Genomic DNA, 24,750 nt, shown 5'->3' with positions numbered 1-24,750 from the left:
ACTTGCACTGCTCAAGAAGCAAGATGCTTTTTAGCAGAAATGGCTCTGTGGGATTACATACTCACTTTTCAACAATGATTGAGCATTTGCTACTTTGAATACATGGGCGGGGGGAGTGTAGCTAATGAAGCACAGAAAGCGGTGATCTTTGTGTATAAACCTGATTTCCTTGAATTTCTAACCATTTGGGCTATCTCATCAAATGTGTCTACCCAAACCTGTGTTTGCCAGGGTGACATGACTGCATGAATTGGGACTTTTCTTGAGGAGAATCAGTGGGCAGAAGTGGCGTGTGTGAACCTTCTGGCACTTATTGATTCCCCCTGTAAATGCCTCCCTCCACTAGCTGTTCCCCCCAGTTGGTCTGGTTTCTGGTCTTGGAATCGACCTGGGGAAAAATTGGTTAACAACAGTAAGGCAGGGATTTTCAGGAGATAATACAGGGGCAGTGGAAGGATTTAAGCACTATAATGCATGAGCGTAGCCAGGATTTTTGTTAGGAGGGGCAGGCTTTTGTTATGGGGCAGAACCTCAGATTTGTATTGGTTGGTATTGATTTAGGGGGGCAGCTGCCCCCCTGCCCTCCCCTTGGCTACACCCATGTTATAATGACAGAGTTTGGAATCCTATAGTTGCCTCATAACTTGCCATTTGAGTCTTGGGAATAAAGCAAGTCAATTCTTTATAAATTTTCAAGTGTATTCTAATTCACCATTTATTCTAAGTGTATTCTAATTCACACTTCTCTGTGTATTTAAGCTGTTTGGGGGACTGTGTCAACTGAATTGTACATACCTTTCATGCCTTTATTCCATCATGAAAATAAGATAACTTACACAGGGTTCCCAATGGTTTGCCAACGAAGTAGCAAAATCAAGTACAGTATCCTTAAATCATGCTCTGGGGCTATAACTTTGTCCACTGTTGCAATCTGTAATCCCAGATGCAGCAGTAGATTCCCAAAGCACCCCAAAACTGTAAACCCAAATGGACTCTAGCATGATAGGTATTGCTGTATTTTGCCCAAATAACAAGCCCTTTGTTGTGGTATTGTCAAGATTTGGAAACTTATTGCTCGAAGACTGACAACCTATTTTTTGCAGCCATGCACTGGGTAAACACTGAGATTGTAGATTCTGGTAAAACAGAAAAGGATAGAGATAGGTGTAATCATCCCTTGTAAGCTTTTTATTTATTTTTCTGATAAATGAATGATTCTAAGGACTTTGTCAGTTACGCAATATACAACATAATAAACATGTTATTCAGTTAGTTGGGGAACATCTTTCCCTCCAGAAGCATTTCTGTTTCAGGGATGTTGCATCTTTTCCTAGAAATTAGTACTATACTTTTTTAAATGAGAAATTGCTAGATTTTAAAGTGCGTTTTAAGGAACAAAGCACGCTATCTTCCTTTAATAAAGCAGTCTCCTACTTATCTCTCCCATCATATCCCTGTAAACAGACTATCCTCCCATTCTTTGGGGATGGCAGATCATAATATTGACATTTTATGTATGCTAGTGTAAGTATAGTGCTAATAGAAAAACACCTGGGATTTTGCCACTGTTTGGAGAGATCTTAGTATAGAGATATTCTGATTTCCCTCCTGTACTTTTCCACATAGGCCATATATTACCCCTCGTCCTGAATGAAACAGCTGTGATTGCACTTTCCAAGATGCGCATGGATGTTTGAGAAGCTACTTTGGGTGTTGAATGGACTACTACAATAAGATAGCTTATTTATTTTCACACACTTGGGTTTCTGAGTCAGAGAAGTGAAAACCTGCTGCTTCATTTTTTCCCTCAACCTCCCTTTGTTTTAGCACTTAGTGTAATTTGCAGTCTGTAAATCTTGAGCATCGTCACGTGTGGAAATATAGAAGAAAAACCCTTGGTTTGGGTGGGAAGCATGGCACCTCTTGCCTGCCCTCTGTGCCGGAGGAGGATGCATGGAGAGGCAGACATTTAATGGGATGGGGCAAGACCACAAATGACAGACCAAATCTGGAAGCAGTCTGTGTCCCTCCTTTTCTTTCACTTCAAAGTGTGTTGGTTTTTCTTTTTGCTGTAACTCAGTTGAGTGCCTGAAGGGGGTAGCAATGTTGGATATGTCAAGAGTTACTAACTCTTTCGTTTCTCTTCCATGCTTTCTCCTCCTGCAAGGAGCGGAAGGTACTCCATCTTCTGCTGTCTTAGCTTCTTAGCCTTTTAAGTTGTTTCTTGATTTCTAGCATTGTGGCAATTTTTGGATTTTTATTTTCCAATTTCTCTTTCTTTTGATTTAAGTAATAAACTATAGTTGAACTGGTAGTATGTGCTACAACATTCCAAGTTATAACTGCTGTGGTGTGCTTTTTGTTCTTGTTTTATTTTAACATTGCCTTCTTTATTCTAATCATGTGTCTTCCTCCTCTTTTCTTTCAGGTTTTCATAGAGCTGAATCACATTAAAAAGTGCAATACAGTGCGAGGAGTCTTTGTCCTGGAAGAATTTGGTAATTACATTATTTTGATATTAGGTTTGTACTCACATGGCAGTAACTCAAATTTCTGATCCTCTCCATGAGGCAGAACTGTATCTTTTTGATAGATTTTTCTTTTTTGGGGGTGGCAGGGAAAGGTCAAAGGAAGCAGCATAAATTGTGTCTAAACAGGTTATTAGAACTGAAGAAGACATGAGTGAACTTGAGGCATTGTTAAGCTTAGATAACAAGATTTTAGAGCTGGAGTCACCAACCTTTTGGGTCTGTGGGCATATTTGGGAATTTGAGCAACTCTTATGGGCACCACCACAAAGCAGCTACTATGGGGATCTGCCTGGTCAAAAAGAACAAGTTACTTGCCCAAGAGTCTGAGTACAATACATCACCATGGCATATGTGAAATCCTTTTTAGTGTCCCCAGGATGAACTATAATCCCCAGATTCCCAGATTCCTTTCTTTTTTAAAGTACATTTCTAACAATTTTAGAACCTGAGATATAAGGCAAAACTTATAGGCACTATTCTTCCCATTTTGGGGGAGAAATTGGCTGCTTCATCCTTTCAGTGCTTTATTTTGCCTCTCCCAATGGAAAAATTCCTGTGGACACCCATGTCTGTGAGAGATGTACTTGGACAGAGAGACAGGGAGAAATGCAGGTATGAAGTGTGTTGTGTATGAGAGTGTGTGTGTGTGTGTGTGTGTGAGAGAGAGAGAGAGAGAGAGAGAGAGAGTTGCATGTGCATATTATGCGGTTTGTATGTGTGCGGTGAGTGTATGTGGGTACAAGAATGAGTGAGGTGTGACTGCCTTGTATATTTTTCCTGTCGCTGAGGAATGCTCCCTGTTGCTATCAGGAAGAAACGTGTGGGTGTGGGTGTGGGTAGGTGTCAGAGAGAGAGAGAGAGAGAGAGAGAGAGAGAGAGAGAGACCAGCAGGACATAGCTGACTGTTCTGAGATTGTCCAGTGCAGATGGGGATGGGGACCAGCAATTAGTGTACTTTGTTTTTTTTAAAAAAAACTAGGCTATCTTTCTTTAGTAGTTAGGCTGTTACTGGATGTAGCATTCAGGGAATATTGATGCATTGCATTGGTTTCAATGAAGTGGGCTCTGGATCATGAATCTTAGGCCACAATAATTTGCTAGTTCAATGTGTTAGAGGATTCTTGTTGTATGTTCTGCAACAGACTAAAATGTCTACACTTCTTTGATTTGTATTTGATCTGAGGTGAAATGAGGCTAACAACTTAACTTCTTTTTTGCTGCTTAATAAAACTTCATTTAATAGAGTAAATTCAGCATAGTGATTTGTTCTGTTTTGACAAGGAACTTATTCTGATGGGAAAAGAAGAGCTGGGAAAGGGATAGCTAGGTAAAGAACTTCTGCTACATGAAGTGAGTGTAGAATTTAACTCAGGGCAATTTAAACTTCCATATTTATGGATGTTCCAATTTATTCCAATTTATGAAGTTCCATATATCAATAATCATTTTTCTTTTCAAATTCATTGAAATGTGGGGGCATGTAATGTAAAAGTGAATTCCATCTTCTGAAGATGGTTCTCCAAGACATCTTTTGAGAGTATGTACACTGGTACAAATCAGCAGGTCAGTTACGCCAAAGCTCTGTAGCAGTTTGTAAGCAGACCATGCCATCTGCACTGCACCATAAGTCACTGCATGGGATTCACATAAATGCTCAACTGATACTCAGACTGACTGATCAGAGCAATTGCTGGTCAATATTCCAGTTCATTTCGCTTTGGGAGACCCTTTCTGCTGTGAAAGTACTGTTTGGGTGCTTCCAGATAGTGGCTTTATACCACAGAATAGGGCCTTCAGATCTGATTTGGTTGGTTGTCCATTTGACACATTAGCCACACATTTCCATTTGCAGTCATCAATGTTCATTCTGTTCTGTTTTTACGGTAGTGAGGGCCATATTCATTTTCATTTGTTCACTTGATTTTTAGTTTTTAGCACTGAGGTGAGATTTACCATAATACTTGGGTAAGAATGATAAAGAGGTCTTCTGCAAGACCTCCATATTAAACATTTTTTTAAACCCTGGTGTATGCACTCCAATTCGTCTCAAAGGCAATCTCCCTACATGGTGTGAAGGTACTGAGAGACTAGATCCTCCAAAACAGGCAAGCCTTCAGCATGAAACGATCAGTATTCCAGTGGTACTGGGGACCACTGCAAGTGAAATGACTAGGGATGTGACAGAGACTACCTAACAAAATGCCACCATGTAATAAACTACCCACCAAAAGCTAATGAGCTTTCAGACCAGAAGTGACTGAAGATGTACTTAGAGGTTACCGGTAATTTTATGTATATTTTCTAGGTTAAGGGGAAATCTGTATTAAATATAAAAAATGGGCTGATGGTTTGATGACAATGCCATGAGGACACTCTAAAAGCATCAGGTCCACAATAAACTTCCCATCTAGAAACTCCCCTGGAAAGAAATAAGTTGTTGCAGTCTTGGCCTGTCCAAAGAAAGGGTTCATCCCTTCTTCCCTTTGATATGGCCCTGATCTGGATCAGGCATCCCTGTGCTATGTAATTGTTTACTAAGTTTACTAAGTTAGAACGGGGTGGGAAGCCTCTGGTCCATGGGCCAGATGCATCCCATCAGGCTTCCCTATTTGGCCTGCAAACTGCTTTGTGCACACCATGCCCACGTGGCCTACACCTGATGTCAATTGCAGGGCAGGGAGGGGTGGGACTTGGCTGATTTCAAAGCACCCAATCACCTGATATCATTTGTGACATCAGGTGATCGGCAGATGGGCAGCTTTGCCCACCTGTCGAATTTGGCCTGCGAGGAAGAACCTGATAAGTGCGGCCAAGGGTGAGAGACTATTAAGAGTTATGGTCCAGCTAAGAGCCACAGTGTCTCCATCTTTGTTTCAGTCAGTTTGTGTCTCACAGGCCTTGAAACCCAAATTACAATGACTATAGACAATAGGCTCAAGCCTTGTATATAATATATAATTATCTCATGTTTTGATAATTTCAAAAGAAGACATTATCAGCTGCATATGAAAGTATGAAAGTGGTAGTACATGGAATCCACAATTGCTAAAGCAGATTTTTCCTCCTTTTTCCTAATAGGAAGAATTGTAGTTTTTAACATCCAAAATAATTATCTAACCAATGAGTAATTAGGTTGTTCTGTAGGACACACTGATTATACTTCACATTGCTTGATCTTCGTTTTGTCAGCTTGGTTGTTTTTATGTTTCTCATGTAATCCAAGACCACTTTACAAAGGACACTGTGGAAGTTGGAGATGAGATCTTAGGGCGTATAGCTGGAAGGAAGTGTTCCTGGAAGGAATTGCTTAGAGAAAGTAGGAAGCACCAGGCCTTGGCTCTGAGATTTGAGTTACTGCTATGTATTTGTGCTTAACTTTTTGGTGACCCCTTCACTGTTGCTGCTATGAAAACCTTCATTCTCCAGCAGGTAAAGTGTTGCCCCTCGTCCCAATCCTTTGTTAGTACTTTGTACCTGTATTCTTATTCACAGGGCAAGAGGAAGCAGGATGGCACTTGTGTACTTATTTCTTTCATCCTTCTAACTGTAAAAGCTTCAGAAATCAGATGCCCCCCTTTTAGCTGGTTTTTTGTTTGTTTGTTAATACTATGCAGTAGTAATGTTTTATCCCCCTTCCCCCACCAAACTTTTTTTGGTCTTTGTAACCCCCCCCCCCCTTGGTTCTCTTCCATTTTCCTTTCTAAAAACCTATTTTCATTTTTGGAGTTGGGGAACAGGGGGATTTAGTGAGCATGATGGTCCCCTTCCTAAAACCAGTTCTTAAGGGTCAGGAACTTTGTGACTCCTTCTGTTTAGTCCAAACTTCTTGACTTCAGTTTCCAATATACTTGCCTTTCAAATGATCATACTAACTCCAAGCTCAGAAATGTGTTAATCATTTTTTATTCCTTTTGTGATGATATAGTAGGTTTTAGTTGTTTAAATCATTTTTATGGGGATACAGAGTTGGTACCAGAATTATTTGATACCAATAAGTAAAGTAGTTTAGAGTGAGACCTTGCTCTTCATCTAGTTCCTGGTGGCATGGAATAGTGTCTTTTGGGCATGTACATATGTTAAATATGTGGGATTTTCCTAAGAACTTTCCAAAAATGTTGATGCCGCAATGCCCTGTGTTCTAGCTGCTGGCACATAGTTTTGTATCAGAGTTATGAGTCATTGTAATATTGGTTAGTCTTTTATCGTTTCGTATTGACCTTCTCCTGGATAGCATTTGTTCTCGTGTATGAAAGGGTTTGTTTGAGTTATATTGTTTCCCCACATAAGGATTTATATTGAATTCATTTGTTCATAGATTGCCTATTCATTTATTCCGTCTTAGTAGGTGATATCAGGGTTTATATGATAAGATACTTACTCTATCTTTCCCCATGATAAATACATGGATTCCTTTTGGTGGGGGAGAGTGGTTCTTTTCTTCAGTTGTTTCATGTTAACCTAGAAAATCTGAAATGTTTTGCAAAGAAAAGATTCAAAATCATTCCATAATCATTTGACTTTAGAATATACAGACGTCCCCCCACTTACATTTGGGTTATGTTCTGGGGCCCTCATGCACATAAGCAAAAATCACGCAAGTGGGGAATACTCTCTAAAAAGCTCTCTCTGCACATAACTCTATCTTAAACTAGAGTTAAAGCACTGGGTCCACTTGGAGGCTAGAGGACGCACAGAAAAGGGGAGGTGACTTGCTACCATGTATGTCAGTTGCTAGGCGGGGAGGCTGAGCAGCCTAAACAAAGCCCTGCTGTGCCTCTGGTCTCTTTGGGGCTTCCTCTGCCCTCACTGAAAGTCCTCTTCAGGCTCTGGGAAGAATCTCCTCGTGAGTTACGGGGACTCTCTAGCACAATCCTGCCATTTCCTGGTTTGAGTCTACTTATTTATTTATCAGTGCTGCTCGCATATGTGGTCAATCGCGTGTAAGTTGAAGGGACGCCTGTAGTTGTTTGATTGTGGTATTCAGATCAGAAATTGTACTAATGCACAAGCTTTTGATGTGGTAAATTTGAATGTGATAAAAGAAGAGCAATATTTCCTTGGTTGTTACTTCTGCTTCCTTATTGCAGAGGGAATAGAAGTTGGACTTCCTGGCATTTAATTTTTAATATCCATAAGTAAATTTCTTTTCTTTTCTTTTTTTTTATAAATATTTTATTAAATTTTCAAAATACATAATACAAAATCCCTACACCAAAAAACCAAAACAAATACACCAAGAAACCATATAAAAAGAAAGAAATAAAAAATAAAAAACAGATACAAAGATATAACTAACTGGACTTCCTTGCATCTCCTTACCCTGCATTATTTATAATCAGAATGTCAGCAAATTATTACCTTATTTCATACCTTATTTTGTACTTTCCAAATATTATACTTCTAAATTTAAAATAATTTTTACCAATTGCTCGTACCTTAAAATTAAACAAAATATTGCCTTAAATTTTGACCTTTTCTTACTTATAACTTAGTTTTCTATTTTACAAAGCCTATTCGCTGGAGCTGGTATTTTCTAAATCGTGCAAATACTTAACATTCATACAACTTATAATATTTTTGTAGATAATCCTTAAACTTCTTCCAGTCCTCTTCCATTGTTTCTTCTCCCAAGTCTCGGATTCTGCCAGTCATTTCAGCCAGTTCCATATAGTCTATCAATTGCGTCTGCCACTCTTCCAGTGTGGGCAAGTCTTGTGTCTTCCAGTACTTTGCAATGAGTATTCTTGCTGCTGTTGTCGCGTACATAAAAAAGCTTCTGTCCTTCTTTAACACTTTCTGGCCGACAATGCCCAAAAGGAAGGCCTCCGGTTTCTTAACAAAGGTATTTTTAAATACCTTTTTTAGTTCATTATAGATCATTTCCCAGAAGGCTTTCACTTTAGGGCATGTCCACCAGAGGTGAAAGAATGTCCCCTCAGCCTCTCTACATTTCCAACATTTATTATCAGACAGGTGATATATTTTTGCAAGCTTGACTGGGGTCATGTACCACCTATATATCATTTTCATAATATTCTCCTTCAAGGCATTACATGCCGTGAATTTTATTCCGGTGGTCCATAACCTTTCCCAGTCCTCAAACATAATGTTATACCCTATATCCTGAGCCCATTTTATCATGGCTGATTTAACAGTCTCATCCTGTGTATTCCATTTAAGCAGCAAGTTATACATTCTCGACAATACCTTGGTCTTTGGTTCCAACAGTTCTGTCTCTAATTTCGACTTCTCCACCTGGAATCCTATCTTTTTGTCCAATTTAAAAACCTCTTGAATTTGGGCATAATGTAACCAATCTTGCACCTTATTCTTTAATTTCTCCAAGCTCTGCAACCTCCATTTGTCTCCAATTTTTTCTATTAATTCCCAATATTTCGGCCAGCCGGCCTCCATATTGAGTCTCTTCCGGGCCTTAGCCTCCATTGGTGATAACCATCTCGGGGTCTTACTTTCTAGTAAGTCTTTATATTTTGTCCAAACAATAAATATTGCTTTTCTGACAATATGGTTTTTGAACATTTTATGAATCTTTACCTTGTCGTACCACAAGTATGCATGCCAACCAAAAGCATTGTTAAACCCTTCCAGATCTAGGACATCAGTGTTTTCAAGCAGTAACCAATCTTTCATCCAGCAGAAAGCTGCAGCTTCATAATATAACTTTAAATCCGGCAGGGCAAACCCCCCTCTTTCCTTTGCATCAGTCAATATTTTAAATTTTATTCGGGGCTTTTTGCCCTGCCAGACAAACTTAGAGATATCTTTCTGCCATTTTCCAAAACATTCCACTCTGTCCACAATCTGTAGAGTCTGAAACAAAAACAACATCTTTGGCAATACATTCATCTTTATAGCTGCAATTCGACCCAGCAAGGAAAGATTCAATCTTGACCAAATTTCTAAATCCTTTTTAATTTCTGACCAACATTTTTCATAATTATCTTTAAATAAATTCAAATTTTTAGCAGTCAAATTTACCCCTAGGTACTTCACTTTTTTAACCACATTTAACTCTGTCTCATTCTGAAACCTTTCTGCTTCCGAAGATGTCAGATTTTTTACCAAAACCTTAGTTTTTTGCTTATTCAATTTGAATCCCGCCACCCGACCAAACTCATATATCAGTTCCAAAACTCTTTTCGTACTAGATTCTGGCTCCTGTAATGTTATTACCAAGTCATCTGCAAAAGCTTTCAATTTATACTGTTTCACTCCGACCTGTATTCCTTGCACCAACCGGTCCTCCCTAATCATGTTCAAAAGCACCTCTAGGACTGAAATAAATAACAGAGGGGATAAGGGGCAACCTTGTCGTGTTCCTTTTTCAATTTTAAACTCTTCTGTCACCACATTGTTAACTATCAATTTAGCTTTTTGCTCTGAGTAAATTGCCTCTATTCCATTTTCAAACCCCCGTCCCACTCCCATCCCTTCCAAGTTTTTCTTCATAAACCTCCAAGAGATGTTGTCAAAGGCCTTCTCCGCATCAATAAAAATTAACACTGCTTTTGTGTTAATATTAGTTTGCAAAAGTTCCAAAATGTCTATGATGTTCCTGGTATTATCAAACAAATGTCTACCTGGAAGAAAGCCTGCCTGATCTTTATGAATTACTTCATTTAGCACTTTTTTAAATCTACTTGCCAAAATATCCGCAAAAATTTTATAATCCACATTTAGGAGTGAGATGGGACGGTAGTTCTTAAGTTGAGTATTTTCAGATTCCACTTTAGGTATCAATGTGATGAAAGCTTCTTTCCACGATTCAGGTGCCTTCTTCCCCTCCATAATCTGGTTACAGACCTCCATTAGTGGTTGTGTCAAAAAATCTTTCAATGTCTTGTAATACTTGGAGGTAAGACCATCAGGTCCTGGAGATTTGCCTAGTTGCATATTCTGAATGGCACCCTCAATTTCTTGTTGCGTTATTTTATCATTTAGGATTGTTCTCTTTTCCTGGGATAATTTTGGTAGTCCATAAATTTTTAGGAAATGGTCTATCTCAATCTCTTCCTGCGGCCCTTGCATATAAAGTTGTTTGAAGTATCTCTGGAAGCACTTTCTAATTTCCTCTGGTTTCTGGATATTCCTCCCTTCAATCTCTAAATTGGTAACCGTGTTCAATTTTTGTCTCTTTTTCAACTGCCATGCCAGCAGTTTCCCACACTTTTTCGCTGATTCAAATGATCTTTGTTTCATCTGTTTAATTTTCCACTCAACTTCTTGATTTATCAATTTAGCGTATTGTGCTTGATGAAATTTAATTTCTCTCAGAACCTCCTGTGATTTAGGTTTTGATCTCAATTTTTTCTCACCATCTCTTATCTTGTCTATTATCTTATTCTTTTTTTCATTCCAAAGTCTTTTCTTTATTGTGTTCTGTTGTATCAAAAACCCTCTCATAACTGCTTTACTTGCGTCCCAGATTATTCTTTTTTCCACCGTAGTATTCAAATTTATTTCAAAATAGTCTTTTAAAGTTTTTTGGGCCTTCTTGACAATCTCCTGATCTCTTAATAGGGTGTCATTCATTTTCCATCTGAAGGAACCGGTTGGAATAAGTCTCATTTCCACTTTCATAGCATTATGGTCGGAGCAGGTTTTTGGGCAGATTTCCACTTTTCTAGTCTTAGGTGCCAGTCCTCTAGTTATCCATATTTGGTCGATTCTTGTCCATGACAGGTGGGCTTCAGAAAAGAAAGTTCCTTCTCTGCCTAAGGGGTTCTTTGTCCTCCATATATCAATCAAATCCATATTGTCAGTTAATTCAAAAAAAGTTTTAGGTAGTCTGCCGTCATTTGTTAAATTTTGATTTTGTGACTTATCCATATTTGTAGAGACGACTCCATTCATATCTCCCATCATAATGATGTTGGTATAGTCCATATAGTCCAGAATTGTCTCATGCAGTTTCCTGTAAAATTCTGATTTCCCCTCATTCGGCGCATAAATTCCTAATATCAAAAACTTTTCTCCTTGGACCTGTATTTCAATTGCCAAAATTCTTCCTTGCTCGTCTTTAAATAAGAGTTTTGGTGACAGGCTCTCCTTTGCATAAATCACCACTCCTCTTTTCTTAACTTTGTCCGATGAAATAAATTCTTGACCTAGTCTTTTATTAATTAATACTTTTCTATGAAGCCTAGTCACATGTGTTTCCTGCAAGCAAATAATGTCCAATTGTTCTTTTTTCAATATATGAAAAATTCTTCTTCTTTTTTCTGGGGAATTTCCGCCATTTATATTCCAACTAAGAAGCTGCAGAGACATCCTGGATCAGTCTGTTAGTCCTGTGGTGGAATCTCTTTCTTTTGGTCCTCTGGTCCCGAGGGTGTAGGTGCAGCTGTAGGTATAGGTGGAGGTGGTGGCCAAGATCCTGTTGTTCCTTTCTGTAGGTCCTCTTCGTGGTCGTTCAAAAACTTTTGTTGATCCTCTGCTGTTTTGATTTTAACTTTCTTTCCTTTGAAGTTGAAGGATAGTCCTTGAGGGAACTCCCACCTAAAGGGAATTGAGTTGCTTCTCAGTAGTCTTGTTAATTCTATATAAGTATCTCTAAGGTCCAAAAGTTGTTTCGGGATATCTTTGTAGAATTCTGCCTTGATGCCTTGAATAACAAGTGATTTTCCAAAATGAAGGCCTAGTATTTTATCTCTCTCTTGCTTAGATCTCAAGATGATCAGACAGTCTCTGGATCTGTCCTTCCTCACCACTCTTCCCAATCTAAAAGCAGTTACAATTTTAAAGTCCTTATCTTCTTCTATACCCCAGAACTTTGTAATTTCTGATGTCAGATAGCCAATCAGGTCTTCCTGTTCAAGTTCTGGGATAGCTCTCAACCTAAGATTATTTTCCCTATTCTTCAGTTCTGTCATAGCCAGGTAGACCTGCTGTTCCTTGATCTGTTTGTACAAGGGGTTTACCTGCACTTTTAATACATCAACTTTCTGATTGGCTGCCTCTGCTTTCTGATTGGCTTCCTCAGCCAATTTACGATTTTCCACAGTTGCTTCCTGAATATTCCCAATTGCTTGTGTATGTTGAGCAACTTGTTCAGTCAGTTTGCTAATAGTGGCTGTTGCTTGGTCAATTTTGGACGAATGCTCATCTGCCTTTTTATTCAAAATTGCCAGTTGTTCCAAAATTTGATTTAAAACTGTCTCAGATTGTCCAGATGCCATATCCTTTGGTGCAGTTTGCGCAACTACCTCTTCTTGTACTAGAACAGCTGGGACAGAGGATCTGCGTGGCTGAGAAGTCAAAGTTGTTTGTACTAGTTGTTTAGCTTTCGTTTTAGCCGCTCTTGCTTTCCCTGTGCCACTCATTCCAATCCTGACTACGTGCCAAGGTTAAGTTATATACAGTCCCGTGGGAAAGACATTTCCAAAAAGTAAACAACAAGGCAGCAGAAAGTCAAAACAAAATACAGTTCCCAAAGAATTGTAAATCCAAAGTCCTCTAGGGGGAGTACAATTGTACTTCAGTAGAAAGAAAGAGCTGTTCCGCCATTAACATCCCAGCAGTTAAAAACAGATTTAAATAGAGCCTTCAGATTCCCTTTGAATTGCAGAGCTTCCTCAATGTAGAAACAAAATCTTAAAAGATGTGCAAGATACAGTTCCCCAATTTGTAGCTAAACTGTAACGCTCAAATGTAGCACTTTCAGAATTCAATACGTTTTCAGCAATTTGACAGCTCTTTGTTGCCCCGGCAGTCCGGGACTTTGGGCTTCTCAGTTATTTGTAAATCCACAAAGGAAAGGAGAGGTCCAATCAAAAGCCAACAAAATTAAAGCAAGATTGTCTCTTTTCAAATTGTTATTGTTAAAAACAAAGTTCAATTGTTGCATGAAATTCCACACTTTTTACAGCCTTTTTTAAATGCTTCCAGCTTGTCAAAGTCTTTGCTTTAATCCTTTAAGCACGGTAAGGAGACGGACTTCCTGGTTACGTCTCCCGCTTTTAGCCAAATTTCAATCACTTTAGTCCCAAATTTTTTAAAAAATCCCCTACTCACGGGTTTGTAGTTTAGAGTCTGATGTTCCAGGAAAAAAGGTCGGCGCTCATCGGCAGCAGCCGCGCGGCTTCACTTCCGCAGAAAGAGCGATGAACTCACAGCACCGCTCCCCCTTCCACGCTCCGGAGCCCCTTACGGGGTTCCTTCTTTGTTTCTGGGGGGGCTTCTGGTGCCCGCCGAGTCCCACGGCCACAGGCTCACTCTGCCTGTGGTTTTTCTTGATGGGTCTCCGCTTTGCCGTAGCGGACGACCCTTTCCTGCGGAGCCCCTCTTCACAGCGCGAAGAGGACCGCCATTGCCGTTTCGCGCCGCCTCCTTCTGCCAGTTTATATAAGAGTGGAATATGTATCTGCTGTTGCTGATGTACAGGCGAAACCTGAAACTAAGCCTGTCACATTGACAAAGGATTGAACAGAAGTATTTAGGCTCTTAAGATGGTGCCTGCCTAATGCATCTTCCTTTGGAATGTTCTCTAAAGCAAGAACTAATGGCACCAGCAAAGGTATAGGTCAGTGTTTAACGGTAGAAAGAAAAAAGAATGAGTAAAGTTTAGCATTAGTAAAAAAAGGATTGTTTAGTTGAGATTCCTACATCGCAGGGGGTTGGACTAGATGACCCTTGGGGTCCCTTCCAGCTCTACAATTCTGTGATTCTGAGTGTTTTTTTCCCTGCAGCTCATTGCACATTTCCTTTCTTCATGCGTTTGGGAACATTGTACTATATCCCTCAATTTTTCTTGTCGTTTTTTGAACTCTTTGTTTTGTCTCTTGCCCGTCCGGTTTTAGTTCCTGAAACTAAAGAAGTGGTGAGCCACAAGTACAAGACGCCAATGGTGAGTCATCTGCTATGTCTTCTGGTTATTTCTCAAAGGTTTTCTTATCATGTCCACCCTGTGGCATTTCAGCATTCAGACTGCTCTCCATCTTGCTAATTTTCCAAGTTAGACAATATCACTTCAATGGAAGCTTCTGGGGAAGTATGGTTATGATCAGTTTCAAAATGAAGAGAATAAAAATAAGGACTGCAGGAATGTATAAGCCTACAGGTTTTTGTGTGTATTCTGATGATGGGTTTCAGCTTATTTTTGTGTTGAACTTCAGAAAGCAAACTAGGGCTTGTGCAGAATTAAATTTGCTGAGAGAGAAAGCGTAAGAGAGAGACTAGCAAAATTTGATGGTTTCCATTTTATCTGATTACTTCAATTATAAAGTATAAAATAATTGATTTTTTAAAGACCTCAGTCAGCATCTAGAAAATGGGACAACTACTAATTAATGTCTACTTTTCCATCCCCTTTTCCAGAAACTAGGAGGATTTGCGGTTTCAGCTAATAAAACATGGGAATATTTAATTCTATAATTAACTTAAAAGTCTTGTATTTAAGATGCTACACGTACTGGCTTACGATCACTGAGAACATAACTATATTAATGATTACCACTTGAGATCTTTTGAATTAATCTGAAAACAATTTTTTTAAATAATTGTCAGGTGTATATTGAAGCATATATCTTAAGAGTTTTAAAACTGTTTGATTTGACCCTCCAACAACAACAACAAATTATTATATCCAAATGAGGTCAACTTTTCCCCGAGAAAACAAAAACAAAAAACTGTGAGATTGTATTAAGCATGAGAGCAAGTGCATATCTACAAAATTACACCTTCATTGAAAACTTCACCTTTTTTTTTAGTAAAACAGTATAGTTGCAAATAAATCATTGGGATCAATAACACCATACATTGTATAGGATATAAACCCACAAGAATGGTGTGTGGGATCTAATAGACAGTTACAGAAGACTGGCAGAAAAGGTTTTTTTTCCCTGTTGGGGTACATTTGATGCTACCAGTTAACAGAGGATTAAAAAAATATTTAGACACTGTATAAGTATGTTTGTGTAGATGACAAAGTCTAGTGGTTAACAATATGTTTGGGCTATGACTTAGAATAAGAAGTAGACCTTCCACATACCATTTTCACTCTGTGTATAATATTGAACCTGTAGGTGGAATTTTGGTATCATTTCCTTTAAATATTACCTCCATAGATCTCCTGATGCTTTGCTGCAAACTCAAACGAGTTGTTTTTTTATTGCATAAAAGTCTTTTGCGGCTAGCCAGAGTCTGGATGGCACATAAAATGGGTGCATTCTTGTGTAATTAGTACTTTCACTTTGTGAAGTCATCTACTCAGGATGAAGACAGATTTAATACAGAAACATGATGTTTGTCAGGCACTTCAGTTGCAGTGCAAACCCAGCTTCCTCCTAGTTTTGCAGCGCCCCTCCCAATATTTTTACTGAGTTTACAGTTAATAGGTATTTATGATACAAGTGACCACAAAAGGCATGAGAAATTCAAAAGGGCATCATACCTACTCAACTGTGATCTTACAGATGTGTACATGAAAGATGGAAAAACAAAAGCAATTTTTACCACAAACAAACAAACAACAATAATTTTGCACTAGTTTTGCAGCTGAAATGAAATATGTGCATATCAGTGAATGGAATGCCAACCTTGCCCCTCCATAATGCTTCAAGCAAGCTGCTCCCTCCCTGCCTTTATCTTTTGTAAAGCACTGCATGGTTGTTCATTTAAGCACTGATTCATCTCTTGATTTTGCTTTGCCTCCATAGTAACAGTAGGGCAGTCTGACTTCTGAGAATGCACCTCCTTTTGGCAGCAGACAAGGTCTGGCATCCAATTCTGTCATCTAGGAGGCAGAGCTTCCGCTATTTCCAGACCAACCTTATCTCAGTGGCATAAGGCAGGATCCCTCAGGAACGCTCGTAAAGGGCTTCCAAATTAGACGTCCTTCCTATCATAGAATTTAATAAGCTCCATGCATAAACAGTTTACGCAGAGCCATTCTTTATAGAATTCAACCTTGAAGAGCAAAGGTATGTTTTAAATCAGGGCAGTTCAACTTTTCATATCAACTGGGCCACAAGAATACTTTGACACAGAACTCTCAGGCTACACACTGCCTTATTGCATGGGGCGGGGGGAGCAAGGCCATAATATGATGCCCCTCCGGCACAGCCCTCATACTGCCTCCCCAAAACTGGGAAAGCACAAACTAGGATTTTGGAATGAGGAAGAAGGACTCTAGGACTCTATCAGAGCCCTCACGCCTCCTTCCCAAAGCCCAGCTTCACCTGGCTCTGGGAAGGCAGCACCGGGGGGGGGGCCCTAAAAAAGGCATTGAGGGCCACACCTGAGTGCTCCATTTCAAATGCAAGTAAGGGCACTGCAGATAGGTTCCACAGCTGGAAAAAGTTACACCTGTTATTGCCTTAATTTATTTGAGGCTGAAACAGTGGGCATTCTTTAGCCTTATATGAGTGGATGGGATAGATGAATCACCAATTTCAAGCATTACATCTCATCTATTGGAGCTTTCTATAATTGTTCTCGAAGTAAAGGAACTCTAAGGTATACAATAAATACAGTCCGGAGACCTTTAATTACTCAAACCTTCACTGTTGTCTTTCCTAATGTCTTCTAGGCTCATGAGATCTGCTACTCCGTATTGTGTCTCTTCTCTTATGTGGCTGCAGTTCGTGGGAAAGAAGCAGAAAGCAAAAGCAAGCCACCTCGCCCAGTCTCCAGCTGATCAACACCACCACTGGAAATTCATTGGCCTGTAATACTCCCTTTTCTATGGCTGTTATTGGAGCTCACATAACCGTCTCTTATGAAAACTTGTTTGTTTATCTATGGCCCTGCAAGTCCCCTTTACAAAAATCAGACTTAACTATTCATTTGTGTGCTGAAGCTGTTCTTCTCCAGCACTTATTGGCATCCTTTCTAGAACTGAGTGTGGTCTGCTCTGGCCATGCTCTTGGAATTAGCTGTCCCAGACGATTTGCTCACATGAGGTTCAGCTGTCTTTATTTTACAGTGATACCATTGTTTGACTTTTTATTTATTTATAGAATCAAGCCTCTGTTTTCATATTTTCTGTTATGTATGCGATGAAAGCAACTCAGTGTTGCCTGCTGCTGCTGCTGCTAATGTGCTTTACTGTACATTATTTTGTTCCTTGCTCTCCAGACTTAACTTTGTCAGCATGGAATTCCTTTCACACGGCCCTTTTTTGTCTGCAAGCTGCTCCAACCCATTCCACAGAAAGGCATGGTTGTTTGAGAGTGGAAGCAAAACTACACACATGTCTAGTCATTGTGTCTTCAGAGGAATGGGTGGAAATCAAGGCACAGGAAGGATGATGCAGTCCAGTGTGCATGTACTGTACATATTCCTTTAAACAGGAGACTAACATTTTGCTGACATTCCAGTTCAGTTCCGTAGTACATGCTCATAGTGATAGACTTCTACATGGTAAACGTCTAGAATTAAGTGAAGAAAGGTAACTCTCTACCACCACCACCCCCACCGCCACCAAAATCAACACAGTGCTATTGGTTAAATCATTACATACTCACATAAAGCTTCAGTATTTAAAGCACCCTATAATTCTGTTGTATATTGTTGGAAACACATCAAATCATAAAATGGTTGTGAGGATGCAAATGTTTGTCCATAGCACTGTATATCCTCATTCCAAGTCTCCTTTTAGCCATTGCTTCTGTCAAATTGTACATGTATATTAAAGAATTTTGCAAACACCGTGCTACTGTGCAATGAAGCCTCCCTCCCAGGTAAAGTATCATTTGATTTTTTTATTTCTAAGTAAGCTGGAAAATGAATATTTAATATGCCTTTTATTTTTTCATGGATTGTACTGGACTCTAATGCAAACACACACCAGGGTACTTGAAGGAGAGCATCTGCAGTATATAACAAACTGTAGAACATCTGACTGACTTCTCTGACTCATATTGGAGTACCATATGAGTTCACAGGGTTTATTGGCAATCTGCCTCCAGAAATCATTGGGATTGTTCCATTCAGCTTGGTCTGTGTGGCTGTTGAATGGACTGTGTATTATGAATGAGTTGCCAGGGAGGGAGGGAAGATGTACATATTTCAGCCCCACATCTATTTATAGAAAAGTGTACAGTTGTGTGAATGTGAAAATAAACTACCATTAAACCACCTTGACTCTTGTGGTTTGAACTGCATTAGTTTTGCTTACTGTTTAAAATTTAGTGATTTAGGTTTCTAATAAAGCCAAAACATGTGACTGAGGAGGCCCTATATGTTTATATACTAATAGATCTCATAGTTTATATACTAATAGATCTTGGCTCTGGAGCCAAGTGAGGATTAACAATTAAGATCCACCCTCTATTGTGTGGGCAGGTAATCCCTCCCCCTACCTGGACTGGTTTCCCTGGCAACGCTTCCCCCAGGTGGGATTGGACAACTCACTGGGGTAGGCGGGGACCTCCAGGTATCCCACCTGAGGGAAGGCAAAGCCTATGCTGATGGGGCCACTCCAGATCCAGGTCTGCACGCGTCCACACAAAGGGCGCCCCCCCGTTTTAAGTGGGGAGCGGTCATTATCTAGCCAAAAGAGCACTCTCCTTGCACAAGTGGGAGGAATAAGCAGGCTTGAGAGAAATCAGTCATATGAAATGATTTCATTGTTAATTCAATAGCTAACAATAAAGGCAAAGCTGGCAAATATTTTATACCTGCATACATTCCATATGATACTCTCAGCATAATTTTGTATAATTTTTAATTTTCTGTAACAGTTTGTATTATGTATTCCATTGGCAGTTTGGGAGCTTCAGAGAGAGAGAGGGGGGGAGAACTTCAGATTTGTATTGATTTTTATTGAGTTTTACTGATGCCTCCCCCACTTGCTTCACCCATGGATTGTAAAGATGGATTCAGTGAATAAAAGCCATAGCATACATAAAGAGAGTCTATGTAGGAAGTTGAGATATTGCTCCTGCTTTGGAGTTAACTCTGTCTACATACTTCGAAACATTTTTTTATCTATAACTGTGAAGGTTGCAAGCTTGATTTTTCTTACAATAAAACTTGAGATAGCTATGAAGCAGAATTTTGTTTCAGATTCTAGTTTTGGTCTATTGTGAATTAAATAGTACAGTACTAGCAGTTTGTTAGTTTGACCTTCTCCTTAAAAAAACACACAATTTCCCCTGAAATGTTGCTCTTTTATCTGAAAATTATACAGAATATGTCATTCTAGGTCTTCTGGGATTTTGGAATGGATGTTCTAGCAGCAACTAGGCTGCAAATCCTCTATATTTTGTCTGGATTCTATCCCATTCTCTTCAAAACAGGGTACCCACAAAGGAGGACAGTACTTAAAGCTTGTGGCCATGTTCTGAAGTGTATTGTTGTGAATCTTTGGTTGTCTTAGATCATAGGAAAGGAAGGCTGTTTTCTGGCTTGCTCTTTTTCTTTGGACTGTTACATTTTCTGTCTTTTATTAAGCCTGGGTTAGTTTACTTTCTTGGACACTAGTTGTCTCTATTTCCCTTCCTACCCTCCTGAAGTACATTATTCTCAGTAAAGTTTGTTGGTTATTTGCTGGCTGAGTATCTTAAGTACGGGTTATTTTAAGACTTTCTCTATTGTCCGCCTCTTTGCTTGGGCATGCCAATTCAAGCTCAGGGATAACAGATGGAGGCTGCAATAGTTAGCACTTTCAATCTTTCACCACTTCAAGTCATTTTAGGATGTGGTCCTTATGTCACACAATGTATGGTCTTCAGAAATGGGATCCACTTACTCGACTGCTTTGCTGTCCTAAAATAGATGTCTCTGCTTTGAGTGGCACTTCAACTATATCAGTAGGGCTTAAATGCATCTGGGTTTCCTCTAAGAAACATAATATGGAGTCCATGTTGGTGTTGCAAAACAAGTGAGATTATGCCTGCTAGAACTGACTTGTGAGTTTTGGCAACAAAACTCTTCCTCAGGCTGAGTGTTCAAGAAAAGTAAAAGCAAAAAGGATGAATGAGAGATGCTTCTGTGCAAGGTACAGCATTAGCCTGGCCCTTCTTGTCTGCAGACTTTTTAAAAAGTCTTATGCTGGTAGAAAGTAGCAGATGGGGGCAGTGTGATATTTTCTGAGAAGGATTAGGATTTTAGCCTTAATCCAATTACAGTCAAACCATCTAACCAGGGTTTCAATTTACACCAAGGCTGCAGGGATAAAGCAGTAATGGAAGATTGGTTCCATTTCAAAAAAATAAACAAACCATAAGGGGGGGGGGAAAGTGTGTTCAGGATAATGTGTGAGAACTATTTAGAAATAAATAAAAGGAACACACATTCGTTTATACTTTGTTTCAGAGGCTTTGTGTGACTTGAAACTGTGATATATTTTGAAAACTGAATCGTGTAAAAGCAATACACTCTTGGTCCAGGAACATTACAGACCTCAGAATTGTGGCATTCAAAACAAAGCCCTTGTCTCTAAATAATATTGTAATTTTCCTTCCCTGTTCTGTTCTCACATTTGAAAAGGGGGGGGGGAGCATTACCAGTTTGAAGGCTTGATTGAGGAGATAAAGGGTGCTTCCAGGCTGGGCTTTAATCTGCAAACAGGTCATTGATTACAAACTTTCCCTGGAAAATTCAGATTAAATAGGGAAAATATGGGCTGGCATTTTTTATGCCAACAAAGTCATGTGAATGATGGGGACGGATGGACAAAAAACCACTGCATGCCAGAGGAGCACTGATACCACAATAAACACCCTTTGGTTCTTGTATAATTATAAATATTGTGTAGAACTGTGCAGCTCCAACTCCTGGGTTAGAGGCAAGTGGACAGCCGTCCTACTAATTGCATGTCTAGACTAGTTCACTATAATGTTGACCTTGTCCTGTGTTTTTTGAATTGTTGTCTTATTTGAGTTTATTGATACGTTTTGTAACAAATTGTTATGCATTTTGATGAGAAGTTGCTGGTTGATGACCACTTTGGGCACAGTTAACTATTGAAAAGTAGTGTTACTTTAGTCTAAATCAAAATATAGGTACAGGGCACTGTTTGGTGGTTCAAAAAGTTTCCAGACCTTAACATAATGAAGTCTGTTAGTATTTTATTCAGTTTCAGGAGTGGAAAAAAATAATCTACAGCCAAGGGTAAGCCAGGCTGGAGCACATCTAGGTTCAGAAATACGGTATCTATTTTCCCCCATTTCCTGAACATACTCCTACCCTGGGAAGGTTCTGTTACTCAGTATCAGGGGTCAGCAAACTTTTCTGCAGGGGGCCTGTCCGCTGTCCCTCAGACCTTGTAGGGGGCCCGGACTATGTTTTTTTTTGGGGGGGGGGGGAATGAATGAATTCCTATTCCCCACAAATAACCCAGAGATGCATTTTAAATAAAAGGACACATTCTACTCATGTAAAAACAGGCTGATTCCTGGACCGTCCGCGGGCCAGATTTAGAAGGCGATTGGGCTGGATCCAGCTCCCGGGCCTTAGTTTGCCTACTCATGCTCAATAGCTTGCAAAAGCTGTATTTTAATATTCGTGGGTTGTAATAAAAGGGATTATTTCACTTGTCTGGAGTGGGGAAAAGATTTAAACTGGGGAGGAGAAGAGAGGCCATTCCTTATCCTCCATGTAATATATACTTTGCATCTTTTTTTAAGAAGTGTTCAACAGCCCTGATTTTTTCTGTTCACAGTTGAGTGGAGCAGCTAAATTTCCCCTTGATAAAATTCTTAGCCCTTTGTGTATATATGAGTGGCTGGGGAAACCCTGCCAGATGGGCGGAGTAAGGTAAAGGTACCCCTGATCATTAGGTCCAGTTGTGGTCGACTCTGGGGTTGCGTGCTAATCTCGCTCTATAGGCAGAGGGAACTGCCATTTGTCTGCAGACAGTTTCTGGGTCATGTGGCCAGCATGATTAAGCCACTTCATAAATTATTATTATTAAAATTATTATATGGAATTTAAAATACTTTATGGATCCTGGAGATTATCTAACCAATCTATCTACATAATATGAATGAACTGGTATGCTTCAAAGTTTCCCTTCTATCATCCAAATGACAATGATTGTAAATAACTAGCTATCCGATTCTACAATTGAAAGGCTTATGTGTTTGTTAAAAATGTTGCTAGGGCTATATAAAACTTTATCAGTTGTAATTAATATTTTTTTTACAGTTCTTTAGGCTTAAGTGATTATGTATTTAAGAAACAAAAGTGGAACATTTGGTTAGGGTAATACAGCAGTTTCTCTGTACAGTTGTTTAAAGAGTGTCCATGTAAGGAAGTTGTTAACCAATGGCTATTTCGCTTGTGCATGTAAAATGAGCTAAAACTGGTGCTGGAATTGGCTGAGATGCAAAATGATTGCCTTATCACTGTGCTATGGCCACAGCAAAATGGCATGTTAAGTGCCGAGCCGAGAAAAAGCTTTTGAGTTCTGCCAAGAGCGGTTTTCTGTATATCAACATTTTGTAGGCATCACTAACACCAGCCAAAGAGGAGAGGAGAAAAAATAAACCTAGAGGAGTTTCTCACAGGTCCTTTGAGTTATGCAACATGTTTACATCTACAGCTGTGTTGGTACAAAAGAGAACTGGCCAAGGATGAGTTTTCTGTACTTTTCCATTAGGCATCTGCAGAGACTGTTTAATGCAATAGGCTTTGCCCACCTACCTAGTAACAATGTCTCTATGTCGGTATCACATACACTCCCAATTCCGTAGTGCCATGACTTATTTAATGGCATATATAACGCCCATAAAATAGGGGCTGATTCTGTCTGTGTTGTACCAGTGGAGCCTCAGAGATCCTTCCTTACTCAGGTCCCAATCTCAAAAATGAGACAAGTTGTGAGTAGATAGAGTTTACTTTGTGGTGATGTCCCAGATTTTGGAATTCCCACCCAATAATAATAATTTTATTGTTTATACCCCGCCCATTAAAAGCTTCCCTAAACAGGGCTGCCTTCAGATGTCTTCTAAAAGTCAGATAGTTGTTTATTTCCTTGACATCTGATGGGAGGGCGTTCCACAAGGCGGGTGCCACTACTGAGAAGGCCTTCTGCCTGGTTCCCTGTAGCCTCACTTCTCGTAGTGAGTAGTTAGTCTTGCCTGGAAAACTTTTTATTTTCACAGGCATTTTAGATTTGTTGGTTTAATGCTAACTTTTACTGTTTGTGCTGTGGCTGTGCTGTTCAATTGATTTTTATTATGTTTTCAAATTCTATTTTAAGTTTCTCTGAGAATCCTTGGCATTGAAGAGCTGAGTAACAAATCAAGGGGGGGGGGCGGGAATCATAGGTTAGATGCTAAAGTAATAAGTAGATTAGCATTCCTTTCCATACCTTTTTGTACAGTTAAAAATGTAACAACACTGAAGAAAAACTGTTTCCTTCATAATCGCCAAAAAGATACCCTGGGGAGGTGGTTTCTTGCAATATAAATGTTATATGAATGTAATCAATCAAGACGATTTGTACAACTTACATGAAGGGTTATTGACCTAAATTAGAATAAATAATGTATAATATAAGCACAAAGGTGAATGTTTTATCAGCACAAGATTTCTGCTTGCTCAATGGAATGTTCTCCTCCTCCATATACTCCCCCCAGTATGTTTTGGTTGAGTTCTCCAAACCCTCTGGAGCAGAGGAGGAGGAGAACAGGAAGTCCCATCGTACAGTGGAAATTATTGCTCTGATTGAACAGCATTCTACTAATGAGGCCTATCTTGGATTGCAACCTTAAACATTTTGTTGGAATGTTATGATTTACTCTGGTAGAAACTAATGAGGTATAGCTGGATACACACCTATATCACCAAAAGCTCTTGTTTTAATGTTTGACATTCTAAACCTATTTCTCATTGTTCTAGAATGAGGAAAATAAGCTACAGTACCAGTGCAGATTTTCCTGTGCTTTTAGTGCAAGGGAGGGATCTACTCAATCCTGTGTTGTACAGAGTTGCTCTTTACTTCTGACTGCCGCTTTCTTGTTTTGCATTTTGTATATTGAAACCAATTTTTTAATCAAAACATTGACAGCTAGTGAAAAGAACACTAGAATATAAGCTTGAGTGAAGCAGGAGACTTTCAGAAAGAAACCACTGTGAATTTTATTTGTTTCACTGTATTAAACTATAATTCTTAACAATAGGTAATGATACAATAATGTTTGGCATATTATGCTACCAAAGAAAAAATTAACCTGCATAACAGAACCAGAAACTCTCAAAAAGGGATTGTGAGTGGAAATCAAGGGTACTGATTTAAGTCTTTTAATTC

The 24,750-nt window shown here is 39.3% G+C and overlaps 1 protein-coding gene across 37 annotated transcripts in view; it reads left to right on the top strand.

Moving 5' to 3' along the window:
• Positions 1-18,629, top strand: part of MADD (MAP kinase activating death domain) — an 86,178-nt gene extending 67,549 nt beyond the window's left edge. For 36 of the 37 annotated variants that reach the window (XM_079950486.1, XM_079950485.1, XM_079950480.1 and 33 more), the window contains 3 exons: positions 2,429-2,498; positions 14,351-14,397; positions 17,080-18,629. In XM_079950486.1, coding sequence (XP_079806612.1) covers positions 2,429-2,498; positions 14,351-14,397; positions 17,080-17,187 — 225 coding nt within the window. In that variant the 3' untranslated portion in view covers positions 17,188-18,629. The remainder of the gene's footprint in view (positions 1-2,428; positions 2,499-14,350; positions 14,398-17,079) is intronic. The other variant, XM_079950478.1, reaches the window with a different exon arrangement.
• Positions 18,630-24,750: the final 6,121 nt, after the last annotated feature.

Source organism: Podarcis cretensis (genome assembly GCF_951804945.1).
Source record: "Podarcis cretensis genome assembly, chromosome: 1".
Lineage (NCBI taxonomy): Eukaryota > Metazoa > Chordata > Lepidosauria > Squamata > Lacertidae > Podarcis > Podarcis cretensis.
This window is presented reverse-complemented; position numbering and strand designations above follow the sequence as displayed.